General features: G+C 39.8%; 1 protein-coding gene across 32 annotated transcripts in view; it reads right to left on the bottom strand.

Annotated features, from left to right (window-relative positions):
- REPS2 (RALBP1 associated Eps domain containing 2) overlaps nt 1-13,945 on the bottom strand; it is a 247,307-nt gene that overhangs the window by 142,439 nt on the left and 90,923 nt on the right. For 29 of the 32 annotated variants that reach the window (XR_011434850.1, XR_011434849.1, XR_011434851.1 and 26 more), the window contains one exon: nt 5,259-5,382. The exons of the other annotated variants lie outside the window; for them this stretch is intronic. Coding sequence is in view for 25 of the 29 variants with exons in the window: in XM_070257713.1 (XP_070113814.1) it covers nt 5,259-5,382 (124 nt within the window). In the remaining 4 variants the exon portion in view is untranslated. The remainder of the gene's footprint in view (nt 1-5,258; nt 5,383-13,945) is intronic. 32 annotated transcript variants of the gene reach the window in all.

Genomic DNA, 13,945 nt, shown 5'->3' with positions numbered 1-13,945 from the left:
ATCCAAATTAAGATAACATTTCCATCATATAGAATTCTTCTTCACATCCCTTTCTAGTTAATCCTCTCCCCTTGTCCCACTCAGGAACCTCTGTTCTAATTTCTAAATCCATAGATTACCTTTACCATTACAGAATTTCACATAATGGAATAAATCCAGCATTTATCCTTGTGAATAGTTTCTTTCACAACATTTTGTCTGTGATAATCACCCAATACATTCTATGTAGACACAGTTCATTCTTTTTCACTGCCATGAAATAATCCATTTTTATGAATATATTGAAATTTTTTAAATCCATTCTCCTGTGATGAAAATTTGGGTTCTTTCCAGTTTGGGGCCACTGTGAATACAGCTGCTATGAACATTCCTTTGCTTTTTTAAGGACATGAATTCATTTATACTGGGGACACCTATGAGCCAAATCCAACCTGTTGCCTATTTCTGTACAGTCTGTGAGTTAAGAATAGGTTTTACATTTTTGAATGTTTGAAAAACACTGGAAGAAAAATATTCCATGACATAAAAATTATATGAAGTTCAAACATCATTGTCTATAAATAAAGTTTTATTGGAACACAGTCATGCTCCTTTGTTTACATATTGTCCACGTCTGCTTTCAGTTCAATGGCAGAGCTGGGTAGTTGCAACAAAGGCCATATGGCTCACAAAGCCTAAAATATTCACTACCTAGCCCTTTAGAGGAAAAGTTTGCTAATCCCGGTCTTACACAATGCAATGGTTAAAGTGAAATGTAATCTTACTAAAACAATAAAGTTGCATTTAATGGAAAAATATTTTACAGTGCTTGCGTTTATTTAAATTTTAAATAATTAAAATTCCTCAGTCACACTAGCCACATTTCAAGTGCTCAACAGCCAGCCACATGTGGCTAGTGACTACCATATTAGATAGCAGAGTTTACCTGATTTTATTCTCACAACAACTCTACAAGGCAGGTACTATTGGTATACCCCTTCCCCAGGTGAGTTCTTTGAAGCTGAAAGAGATTAAGAAACTTGCCTGAGGGCACACAAATAAAAGGTGATGGAGCAAAGATTCAAAATTAGAAAGTCTATTGCTGGGGCCCATACTCTTAGCCACTAGGCTACACTATCATCCTGAAAATTAAAATATTCTTTCTATTGTAGGTTTGAATATTCAACATGGAACTGGCATTTCAGAGCTGGAAAATAGTCTAGAGAAAATCTGCTAGAATATCCACATTTCACAAATGAGGAACTAAGCCCAGGAAGGGGAAGGTGGGCTTTGCCTTAGTCATGCAGCAATATGGTGGCAGAGCTACGACCACAACAACACTCTTGGCTCCTGGGGCTCCCTTCTCTTCCCATTACTTTTCATTGCCTATTCATTTATACCAGCTACTTACAGGTTAACAAAAAGTAATGACATAATGTTCTATAATTCCAAAGTGAAGCCATCGCCACACATTTTCCTGTAGTTACTCTGGAAAAAATATCACATCGGTCATATCAACAAACATGCCCTGAGTGCCCACAATACCCCACAGGGATTACCAGATCCTCCTCCCTTCCCCTTAGGCAAGCTTGCACACTAGTGAGGATGACAGACAAAAAAGTTGTCAAGTCTGTAAAGGAATACTTAGAAACTCTGATAAATGCTATGAGGGAGCAGATCCGGAGAGACAATAAAGCTAAAGCAGGGAGGGGATTGTCACACAGAAGCATTTCCTAACAGGTACCTCCAGGATTACCTAACTCCCCAGGGATATGCACTTTTGTTTTGACTTACTATTTACTCCTGATTAGGCATTTTACAATTCTGTAGGGGTAGATATTAACTTGTAGAAAACTGTTAGCTAACAAATAATTCCTATCTAATAGCAATGCAAATAACTTTCATCTTAGAAAAGAGTATAATAACCAAGCTACAGTTTTATTGCCCTGTTGGGTATTAATCAATTTTATATGTAATCTAGCAATCTTATTCCAGCACTCTTTCTTACCATCACTATAAATACTTCTGACTCTCCTATACTTTCTTGAACCAGCTTTACTTTACTATATGCTGGTTCCTTTGTTAATTAATTAATAGACAGGACATACTTTACACAGGATGGTGGGAACAGTCTCTGAATCCTGAAAGATGAGGAGGAACAGCCATGGGAAGGGGAAGGGGAATAACAGACTGATTGGAACCCAAGACCTTGAGATAACATAGTCTTTCCTGCAGCAGGAAAGAAATGGTCCAGAAATGCCTAGAAGGCCAGCGAGGCTGAGGGACAGATGGTAAGCAAGGGGGAGAGGTGTGAGATGAGGATGGAGAGTAGGCAGGGACTAGATTATGTAGGGCCTTACAGATCAGTATAGGGACTTTGAATTTGGTACTATGTACAACAAACCACTGGAGGGCTTTAAGGAGGAGGACAAAATGATCTGATGGATATTTTGAAAAGACTACTCTTACTGCTGTGTGGGAAAAGAGACTGGAGTAGAGAAGAGGTCAGGAAACCAATGACAAAACCATTGTATTACCCAGGTGAGTGGCTGAAGATGGCCTGGTCTAGTAGGGGCAGAGAGATGGAGGGAACAGGCAGTGAAACTGGAGCCACACTGCCAGGACCTTTGATGGATTATGTTGAAGAGTGAGGCAAAAGGGTGAATCAAGGATGACTTCTAGGTTCCTGGCCTGAGCAACTGTACACAGTGGTGACATTTACCGAAATGGGAAAGGCTAGGGGTTAGAGGTTAACACACACATACACACAGGCACGTGTCATCCATGAAGTAAGGGTATGACTCTTAGAGAAGTTAAGGATGGACTCACAACTCCCTGCGTGTGATGGGACTACCATAGCCTATCAGATTAGGTTCTCAGAGAGCATTCTCTTTGGCCTTCAAGGTTTGTGTCATCAAACATTAAGCTAATAGATTTCAAGCAACAAATTGGAAAATTCTAAGTGGGGGCTCTAAGTTTGGCCCAATCTTGCCCTCATTCTTACTCAACATATTCTGACTGCAAATAACTTTTATTTAATAAATCTTTAAATGAAGGAAGAAAATTCAGAATTAACTCTGAGTATACTTAAACCCTCAGAGGTAAAAGGCAGTGTCAGGATTTATAAAATACAACTGAGAAAGCCTTATATTTGTGAAAAAGTGCTAATCTTTTACACAAGTGATAACTTAGACAATCCTTCCCCTCCTCCGCCCCACCCACCCCGGGGATAATAAGGGGTACATATGAGTACAAATCAGGTAAAAGACTTCAGTCTAACTTAAAGTAAGCAACAAAAGTGTCAAAAGTTTATCCTTGTATACAACAAAGGAGTTCTAACTTTTCCGGAAGATAAAATTGGAAGATACTACAGTAAAACTTAATGACCCTTTACAATTGAACGGAAACTATCAGTGCCTATCACAAACCCAAACTCAATGTGAGTTTTAAACTAATCAAAGCAAGTGACTGCTATGTCTTGTAGCAATAAACACCAAATCTGCCACTGAAATAACACTCCTTCAAGAAACCTATTTCAAGGAACCAAATTATGTAATACCAAGCAAGGGATGCCTTTTGGGTCATATTTTTTCACCATTTGGAACATATTCCATGATTACAGATTACAGTCAGCACCTTACTAAACAGGAAGAATAATCAAGAAGAGGCTACTTTGCATAGCAATGAAGAGCCTGAGAACTGGAGGCTGAGCTCCTGTCTCCAAACTCTACGAACCTTGCGTCCTAAGGAAAGTTACTCAACGTCCTAAACTTCAATCTCCCCATCTGTAAGACAGGGATAAGAACAGTACCACAGCAGAGGCTGCCAGTGCTCACCATAGCCAGTTCTCCTCTCCTGTAATGCACAGGAGAGAATTACATCTCCCTCAGTCTGCTCTGCAGTTTAGCAGATCCATGTGATAAGTCCCAACGCACTGTGAGCAACAGTAAAATGAGTCACATCCAGACCAAAGCATTTAACTGCTAGGGTGAGACACTAGTCCTCTGTTGCAGCAATTATGGGAACAGGTGCTGTGTTGGAGGTGCCACAAGATAAAGCAGTCAGGATCACAGAGCCAACACATGGAGGGCAGCTGCCCTAGAGGGTCACCCTGATCCACTGCAAAGCAGAAAGCAAACCTTTGTTTTGTTAAGGCACTGAGATTTCGGTGGTGTTTGTTATCACAGCTTATTCTAGGCAATGCAAACTGACACAAATACCTAATTGAGTAGGATGTTGTGAGTACTAAATGAGACAGTGCCTGGCACACATGCTAAGCCTTTAATAAAGATTAGCAGGATGATCTAATGATGGCTAGTGCAAAAGGGGTTTGTTTTCCACAGTCAAGCTACCAGAATCTTCTCAGCTATTTGGAGTTGTCCTACAAGGTTACCATGGACTAACCATAAACCCTGAACCCTACTCACAGTCTACCAGGGACTTGACAGGAGAGGAGACAGTTGAGTGGTTTTTATCTCAAAATGAGGAAAAGGAAAAAGTTCCTACATGGCTGTGTGGACATATGAAAGTAATTTGTATCAAAGTGAATTAACAGAGGACCTCAGCACATCCCTTGAATAATCACCTTCTTCACACAGATTTATAAAACCAATACTGAGACAGTATAAATGATGCTAAGAGTTGGGGACTTTGCTTCTGGTTTAAGTTGCAGAAAGTGCTCAAGTATACAGTGGGTTGTGGCAGGGACGGCAAGATAAGAAAATGTTAAATCAAAACTTTGAGAAGATGCCTAAATTTTGGTAGCCCCACAGTACTTAATAATCATCAGAATAGTGCTTCAGGAATTGGGGAATTAAAGGATGACCACATGTAATATGACTGGCAGAGACAGGGGAGAGAGAAAAGGGGAAGTTTCACTCAAACTCTCCCAATTACCCATCCCCTTGTCCCTAACAGAGCCTTAAATGACATTATAGATTGTGCAAGTAAAAATTAAACTGAATCTTATTATTTTGCCACAGGCTCTAGAATTCTCATTCCCATTGCTTTCTGCTAAGAACAAAATCTATTTTAACTGCAAGTCAGCTAAAAGGAACTAATCTCAAGCCATTCTCTGAATTTTTTTCCCCATTTAAAAAAGAAACAAGAAACCAAGATACCTGCTAAGTTTTCTTATTTTACTTTACAGAAGAGTTGGAGAAGCAAGGAGAAATTCCACAAATGCTTATAGAACAGGCCTTAAACCCATAAAAATGGTTCTCATAAACAAGAAATCTGTCATGGACAAAAAAAAAAACGTGTAAATGGGAGATACTTACCACATTTAATACTCTCTATCCGCACAGGGAGGCCAGATTGTGCTGCAGCAATTAATTTCAAGGCAACGTAAAACTGTGTCGGACCAAAATAACCAACTCGCTTGGCACCACACAGTTCTGTGATCTGAAAACAGACATGAAAAACAATGCTAAAAACGTCATTTCATGACAGGAAAATGAGACAAGATATATTATGAAATCTCAAGGATTTCACAGTGTAGCTAACCAAAAGTCCCTGGAGAAACTATGTGTACACACTGGTCGCTTTCTTTTTCCTCCAGTTTACAGGGAGGTTTTCAATTCGGATAATTAAATTCTACCTACTCGTGATGTTTCAGGACTGAGTGATTATTCCTCCTATCTCAAAGACAAAAATAAAAGTGACAAAGGATGGCTGTTACTCTTCTTACAAAAGAAAATGACTTTTTCAGGGGGTGGATTCTAATGTACAAAGTCTACAAAGTCACTGGGGTGAAAAGAGAACAGATTAGTCATTACCACTACTTGTGGATTATCCTAGTTGATCGAAATTAAAAGTGAATTATTTTCAAAGTTCTCAGGCAAAATGATTTGCTAAGCATTAAAATTACATCTTGAGTGCCCACTTCAGAGAAACAAAAAAGAAATACTATACACACAAATATTTTCAACATACTGCAATCTTTCATTTGCAGACCTTAAACTAACACATATCCTATTGGTAGTTTAATAACAAATTAAACATTCAATGACTTTTTAAAAGTTATTTCAAAATAATAGATATTTGAAAGTTCAAATAATAGTAAGTGGGGGTGAAGAACTAAAAAGCACCCCTCACTTTCTATGCCCCAGAGGAAAACACTATATTCTTCTAGAAATGTTCTATGCATATATATATAGCAGACACCTGTGTTTTTCCTGTTGTCTATTCAATACTTTATACAAATAGAATACCATATATTATTTTGCAACTTGTTTTTCATTTAGCACTATCCCTTGAATATTTTTCTCTATCGGCACAGTTAAAATTACCTCATTGTTTTAACAATTGCCTAGTATTCTGCTCTAGAGATACACCATGGTTTTTTTTTTTTAATTAGCTGGTCCTTATGGATGGGCTTTTAGATTTCCAATAACTAAACACCAGAAGTGCTTTCAAAACAAACTATAAATAGCCATTAATTAATCTTAAGAAAATTCCTATAAAAATTCAACTTGGATGTCAGCAAAAAATGGCGGACTAAGGGCCTCTAAAATTCTCTCTTCCATCAAAGCAATGATAAAATTGACTAAAATGGACAGAACTCTGGAAATTAACCAAAGGCTTGCAGCAATCCAGGGAGTGTTTATTCAAGAAAAACAGCTGAATCTCAGGAAGAACAGTGGGCTTTGTGGCATTTTAATTAGCCTTATTCCCATTCTCCTCCACCAAAACTCAGGGTATATTCACTGCATTGCAGGCATCGCCAGTCTGCACTCACATGAGAAAAGCAGCCTGGCAGCGAAGGGAGGGGGCAGGACAGGGCTGAGATTCTTGGCTGTGTAGATTAGTGTTTTTCATAAAACTGGGGTAGATGTCAGCCATTACTTCTTCAAATATCTTTCTGTCCCTCTCTCTCTCTCTCTTCTCCTCTGGTACTTCTGGTATTTCCAGCAGCCCACAGTCCATCTCTCCTAGCCCTAGTCTAGGAGCTGGGGTTGACGGGGTGGGAACCCTGTCTTCTTGGTTGTTCCCACCAAAAATAAAGTTTTCACCATACCAAATCAGCGGGAGAAGGGAGGGGAGCAAGTAGAGGCTCAAATGCTGCAGATTCACTGTTCTCACCAAGATTTAGTAGATGTTCTTGAATAAGTGTTTCTCCATTTGCTATATGTCCTCAGGTCAATTTCCGGAGACTTTAAATGATTATTTTTTATAATTTTTACCAGTTAAGAGGTTGTTTCACTGGAGAGAGGGTCTGCTGAGTTTCTCACACTGCCATTCCAAAAGTCTTAAGCCTCCCCAGATTCATTCTTGAATGGAGAAGCAACAGGATGTTATGGTAAAGACAACAGCCCTTGGAGTAAATGACTTGGGTGCAAATTCTGGCCCTAGCACTAACCAGCTGTTTGTATAACCTAAGGCAAGTTACTTAACTCTTGTGCCTCAGTCTCCCCATAAGTGTAAATGGGGATAAAACTGCTTACCTCCTGAGGGCTAAAGTAGCAGTGCTGACAATAGCGTCCATACAATAAATGCACCACTGTCTACTTTATTGGTCTTATTTTTTCCCCCACTCCAGCTGCATATTAGAAAAACCTGAGGAGCTTTTGAAATATACAGATACCTAGGCCCCACCCCCAAAGATTCTGCTTTAATTGGCCAGTGGTGTGGCCCAGGCACAGGTATTTCTGCAAAGCTCTCAGGGTAATTCTAATGTGCAACCAAGGTTGAGAATCACTGCTCTTTGAGTGATCTCATTCTCTCTCCAGGCTTCAGTTACCACCCAAATACTAATATCACCAAATCACTCTCTCCAAATCTAACATTTCAGACATTTCAGGAACTTTTCCAAAACCCTACTGGACATCTCTACATGAACACCCTAAGCCATCTCAGACATGGTATCAACAAACCTCACTCATTTGCCCCTCCCCACGTATCCCTGAACCTGCTAATCTTTCAGCAGCCCTCACCTCAGTTGATGACATCAACCATTCCATATCCCAAATCAGAAACTTTATCTTCAACACTAACCATATCCAACTGATTCTACCGCAGAACCATTGCCCAAATCAAGGCTATCTTCTCCTTTGCCACTGCCTTAGTTTAATCCTTTCTAATGTCATTTGGCTATTGTGACAGATTTTTTAAATAGAATTCACACATTTAAACATATAGGAACAAATTTCTTGTTTAACTTTTTTCTTTTTTTTACTTTATTCCATTAGTTGTTGTTCTTCTCTCAACAAAAAGGGCAAGCACTGAGAGAGGTAAAGAATCCGAGTGCGACTTTCAGATAATAGTGTCAGTTTTCCTCAAGTAAGCAAGTATGCATCAATACTTATGAGAATCTGTTTCTAGAAGAAATGTTGCTCTTTGAAACTTAAAATTTTTTCCACTAATTTATATATTTAGCTTTTTATTGAAGTATAATATTCATATAGAAAAACATAATACACATACAGAAAAACATACAAATCAAAAGCGTACAGCATATAGTTAGATAGGTTTTCATAAACTGAACTACGTAACTAGCACCCAGATCAAGAAATAAAACATTACAAGCCTTCTAGAAGCCCCCCTTTGCAGCTCATTTCAATCACTACCCACACAACATTTTCCTAACTTCTACTACCACAGATTAGCCTTGCCTGTTTCTGAACTTGATATAAATGTAATCATAGAGTATGTACCCTTATGTCTGACTTCTTTGTTCAATGTTGTTTATGACATTTTTCCAAGTTGTTGAATGAAATTGTGATTCACTCATTTTCATTGTTATTCAGTACTTGTGTGCATATATCACAAATTATCCTTCTGCCACTGGACATCTGGCTGGTTTCCAGTTTGGGTGTATTCTGAATAGTGCTGCTCTAATATTCCAGCACGTCTTGTCAAAATATGTGAAATGGAAAACATTAGAGTGAAATACATTTCTCTTTGGTTTACACCTAGGAGTGGGAATTTCTGGCTTACCAGACATGTTTATGTTCAGCTTTAGCAGACATGGCCACACTGCCACCATCAGTGTTTGAGAATTCAGACTGCTTCACGTCCTTGCCAACACTTGGTATTTTTCAGTTTTTTCATTTCCATCATTCTGATGAGAGTGTGGTAGTATCCCATTGTAGTTTTAGTTTGCATTTTCCTGAGAACCATGAAGTTTAGCACCTTTTCATATGATCATAGGTATTAGGTTCTGAAACTAATACCAACAAGTGGAGGGTGGGTTTCCTACACAGCATCAAGTAATTCTCCTACACAAGCTGAGTGTCTAACAATTCAACTCAATTCTGACACTATCTACCCAGAAATAGCATCAGATTCCATAGGTTGAGGGCTCAGTCCTACAAGACAGCAACTCCACCCACTTGAGACTCCAGTTGCAAGTCTAGGTTGTCACCTATGCTTCTGACCCACTGGCTATAAATCAGAGGTTCCCATGACCCCCTCCTCAGGACCAATTAATGTGCTAGAGCAGCTCAGAGAACTCAGAGAAACACTTTACTTACCTAGATTACCAGTTTATTATAAAAGGATATAACTCAGGAACAGCCAAATGGAAGAGATACATGGGGCAAGGGATGGAGAAAGGGCGAGGAGCTTCCATGCCCTATCCAGGTGCGCCATTCTGCCCAAATCTCCACGTGTTCACCAACCTGGAAGCTCTCCAAATCCTGTCTTTTTGGGGTTTTAGGGAGGTTTCATTACATAATCACGATTGATTAAATCACTGGCCATTGGCGACTGATTCGACCTCTAGCCCCTCTCCCCTTCCCAGAGGTTGGGGGGGAGGGCTTAAAGTTCTAATCCTCTAATCATGAGGTTGGTTCCCTTGGTGAACAGCCCCCATCCTTAGGTTACCTATAGGCTTTCCAAAAGTCACCTCATTAACATAACAAAAGACACCTTTATTGATCTTATCACAGGAAATTCTGAGAGTTTTAGGAGCCTTGTGCCAGGAAGGGGGTCTAGAGCCAAATATATATTTCTTATTATAAATCACAGTAGGCCATTTGCATGTGACTGATTCTCTACTAAGCTAAGTTCCATGAAATAGGGAGACGTGTGTTTGTTCATCAGTTCATTCCTTGCCATATTGTTTGTGCTTAATAAATAGTGGTTGAATAAATAATTTTCCTGAACCAGTCTCTCTTCAGCTCCTCTTCCAATTCTGGATCATCCTCCATAGTGCCTGCATACTCTTCTTTTTAAAAGCTGACAATACTGGGGGCTGGCCCTGTAGCCGAGTGGTTAAGTTCGCGCGCTCCGCTGCAGGCGGCCCAGTGTTTCATTGGTTAGAATCCTGGGTGCGGACATGGCACTGCTCATCAAACCACGCTGAGGCAGCGTCCCACATGCCACAACTAGAAGGACCCACAATGAAGAATATACAACTATGTACTGGGGGGCTTTGGGGAGAAAAAGGAACAAAAAATAAAATCTTTAAAAAAAAAAAAAGCTGACAATACTGTTCTCATGCTTAAAAACATCTCAGCCTGGATCCTCACCACCTCGAGACAAAATCCTATTCTCCTTAGTCTGACATTAAAGTCCCTTCACAACCTGGCCCTGAGCAGCTTCTCTAGTTTCATCCCATGACACACACAATTCTGTAGCTGCATTCAGTTTCTCCCACTTTTCCAAATACATCTTGCCCTTTTATATCTCTGTATCTAGTGCACATGGTGCAAAAGATGGAAAACTAAATAGTCCTGAAGTCAAAGTTGGTTTTCAAGGAAGAAACTAGTTAGTTTTATAACTTTGAGCGATTTGCCCAAAGCCTAATTTCCTTATATGTAAAATAGGAATACTGCCTCCCTCACAGGACTATTGTGAGGAAAAAAAAATTAAATAATGTACTAAATGAACCCAATACAGTGCTTAGCAATGTTCAATAATTGTTGTGTTCCAGCCCACTCACCTAAAACTGGAACATCCTCCCTCCTCACTAGATTTAACTCAAATGGTACTTCTCTGTAGCTCCTTCCCAAGTCCCCAGGCATAGCTTATTTTCCCAGGGTATTCTCAGACTGATGAAGTGTCTATAAATGTCCATCACATGATACACTGTCTTGAATTTGCTTCCAAATACAGGGCGGCGGGGGGGGGGGGGGGGGGGGGGCGGGTAGTATGGTGAAACAAGCACCACCAAGAGTTGAGAATTGTTGGAGGTGGGTGATGGGTTCATGGGGGTTCATTCTCCTACTCTGTACTTTTGTACTTCTGAAAATCTCCAAACTCAAGCTTTTTAGCATCTATTTCAGCACTTATCACATTATATTATAATTATCTGTTTATCTCTAACTCCCATTAAAATGTTTCCTCTCCAAGGGCAAGAGGTAACTTCCATTCATCTCCTAGCACAAGGATAGCCACCCAGGATACAGTCAATAAATTCTCAATCAAGTGAATGAACCAACTCTCACAAATAAAAAGCAACTGAGTTTTATAATACATCCCTTATTGTGAATAAATTACACAGCTTCAGATACATGCTGGCCTGTACATGAGAGAAAAAAAAACACCAACATCATCAATGTAGTCCAACATCAATACAGCTGCCTTGCAGAATAATTCCTAATATTAAGAAATTGTAATCCTTGATATGTGAATTTAACAACTATATTTCAGTCAGTGTTAACTTAGTATCAAGTTAACCTTCAGTTATCCCTTTACCATAACTACCACATAGAACTAGAAAGCTCTCAACTAAATGTGACTGAAATTGCTGCTAACATATCCACTATGGTACTTTGAGACTAACACCCACATCTGACATTAGTAAACCACCGCATTTACCTTGGAATCTGTCCTTTGGTCGCATACACCACTAGAATCACTGTTCTGTAACCAACGCAGAATATACACACATAAGCAAGGTAAGCCCATAGGTCACTCTTCTTGCTCTTTGTATCCCAAACCTCCAAGAGACGTACTAAGAACTTTCTGAAATACTGAAGCCTCAAGGAAGATGTAATTATAAGCCTTTGGAACTTACATATGGAGCCTCCTAAGCCTGAGACTTTTCAATCCAAAAGGCAGGTTAGTTTTGTAAGGTTTCTTGTTTATCAAGGTTCAACGTTCTAAGTCTAAATTCTCCATGGAAAAGCTCTAAATTGCGGGTACAAATGTTTTAACGCAATCTAAAGAAAATAAGGAGGTGGTTTATCCCAGATACTCAATTAGCAGGAGGTATTTTATATAATTGCTTCTTCAAACAGTCCAAGTTGCCAAGCTTTTCTCAAAATAAAGAAAAAAAATGAATAAATTCCACTCCTCTTCTTTAGTCTAAACCCCAAACCTGGAACACTCTCAGCTGGATCCACCTTAGGTTACACATTGTGCAAATTTCTAATACAGAACAAGAACCTATGGACTAGTGTTTGTTTTCTCAGGTGGAAGGCAAGAGATAAAAAAAAAAAACGAATGGATGAAATAAACTTCTTTACAGCTTACAGATGTACACTAAACCATCGGGGGACTGGATACGAATCAGAAAACTTCACCGACCGTTTGGGAGGAACCTGGACAGAGTTCTGGAAGAAGATTGAAGGCCACTAAAATAGCTTCCCTCCTACCTAATTCTGAAAGATTAAGTGACTGTGCTGAGTAATCAGTCCATACACGTTCCAGTTTGCCTGAAATAATACTTTCTTTCCTAGCTGAAATGTAATAAATTTTCAGAACTGTTCAAAGGTCTGAATAAGCTTTTCTCTTTCAAGTATTTTTAAAGACTTCCTTAGAAAGATTTAAAAATTTAAAAAGTCTTGGTGGGAGGGGTTAAAAGAATTCTACAAGAGCACCAGTAGACTCGTATTTTCTATTCTCTCTCCACTGCAGCTGACCAAGTTCAGACTCTTTGCTCTCCCTCAACTGCTTCAAGTCCTGCCCCGAGACTCATGCAACTTCACACACCATCTTCCACATTCCCTCCATGACATCTTATTAAAACAAGCTCACCTCCAACTCAAATAGGCTTCTAGGACTCCTCATTCTCAGACTCCTGAGCAGGGTTTTTGAGGCCCTCCCATCTGGCCCAAAACTACCTTTCTGAGAACCCTGTGCCTATTTCCTCCCAACCCTGCATCTAAGGCTTCAGCCACTCCAGATGCTAACCAGTCTCTCAACACATGAGGGCCATTCAGGCCTCTGGGCAGCTGGTGTGTCCCCTGCCTGGAAGCTGGATTTCTCCCCACTTCTTTACCCTCCAGGCTTCTTCTTCAAATCACCCTAAGACCAACCTTATCTTTGAAACCTTAGTCAATTCCATATGATTTTCTGCATTCCCGTAACACTTTTCACTAGCTTTCTATCATATCACTAGCCATGTAATATAGCAAAATAGATATTTTGGTCATTGTATCCACTGTACCCCATATTTCTTTCCCCTACCCACCAAGTGCCCAGTACAAGGCAAGAGTATATCATTTGTATCCCCGAGGACTCATAGTTTATGATGCTTGCTATATATTCTGTTGCTCAATCAATGTTTGTTGAATTAGTTTTCACAGCCTGTAGTAGGAGAATCGTTCTTCTTTCTCTCATCTTGTAATTACTTTTACAAGTGACTGCTAAATTCACTTTAGTCATCTTATACTATATAGCCATAAGAGTTCTGCAGGAATATAATAGAATATTAACTTCTCTGTTCCTCTCAGCTCAGCCAGGAGGGACTGGTTAGGGTGAAAGCATGAGGAAAGGCCTCCACCATGCTTTATCCTGGCCCTCTGCCTTGTAGCTCAGAACACATCAGTGGCGCTCTAGCCACTCAGTGCTCCAGAGATTCACTGTAGGCTTCTTCCTCTGAGCCTCCTTCTATTCAGCACACCCCCAGGGGATGTCAGCCCCCAAGTAGGCACCCTCAACAACAGAAATATAGAGGACAATTTGAAGTACATGCTTACAAGTTGTACCTCAGCCTCTCAGGAAACAGTTGAAGAGTCAGGTCAACTATCCTAGCTTTTCCCTTCCTATTCATTTATACCTTCTAAAAATCACAAGG

The sequence above is a fragment of the Equus caballus genome, chromosome X (genome assembly GCF_041296265.1).
Source record: "Equus caballus isolate H_3958 breed thoroughbred chromosome X, TB-T2T, whole genome shotgun sequence".
Lineage (NCBI taxonomy): Eukaryota > Metazoa > Chordata > Mammalia > Perissodactyla > Equidae > Equus > Equus caballus.
This window is presented reverse-complemented; position numbering and strand designations above follow the sequence as displayed.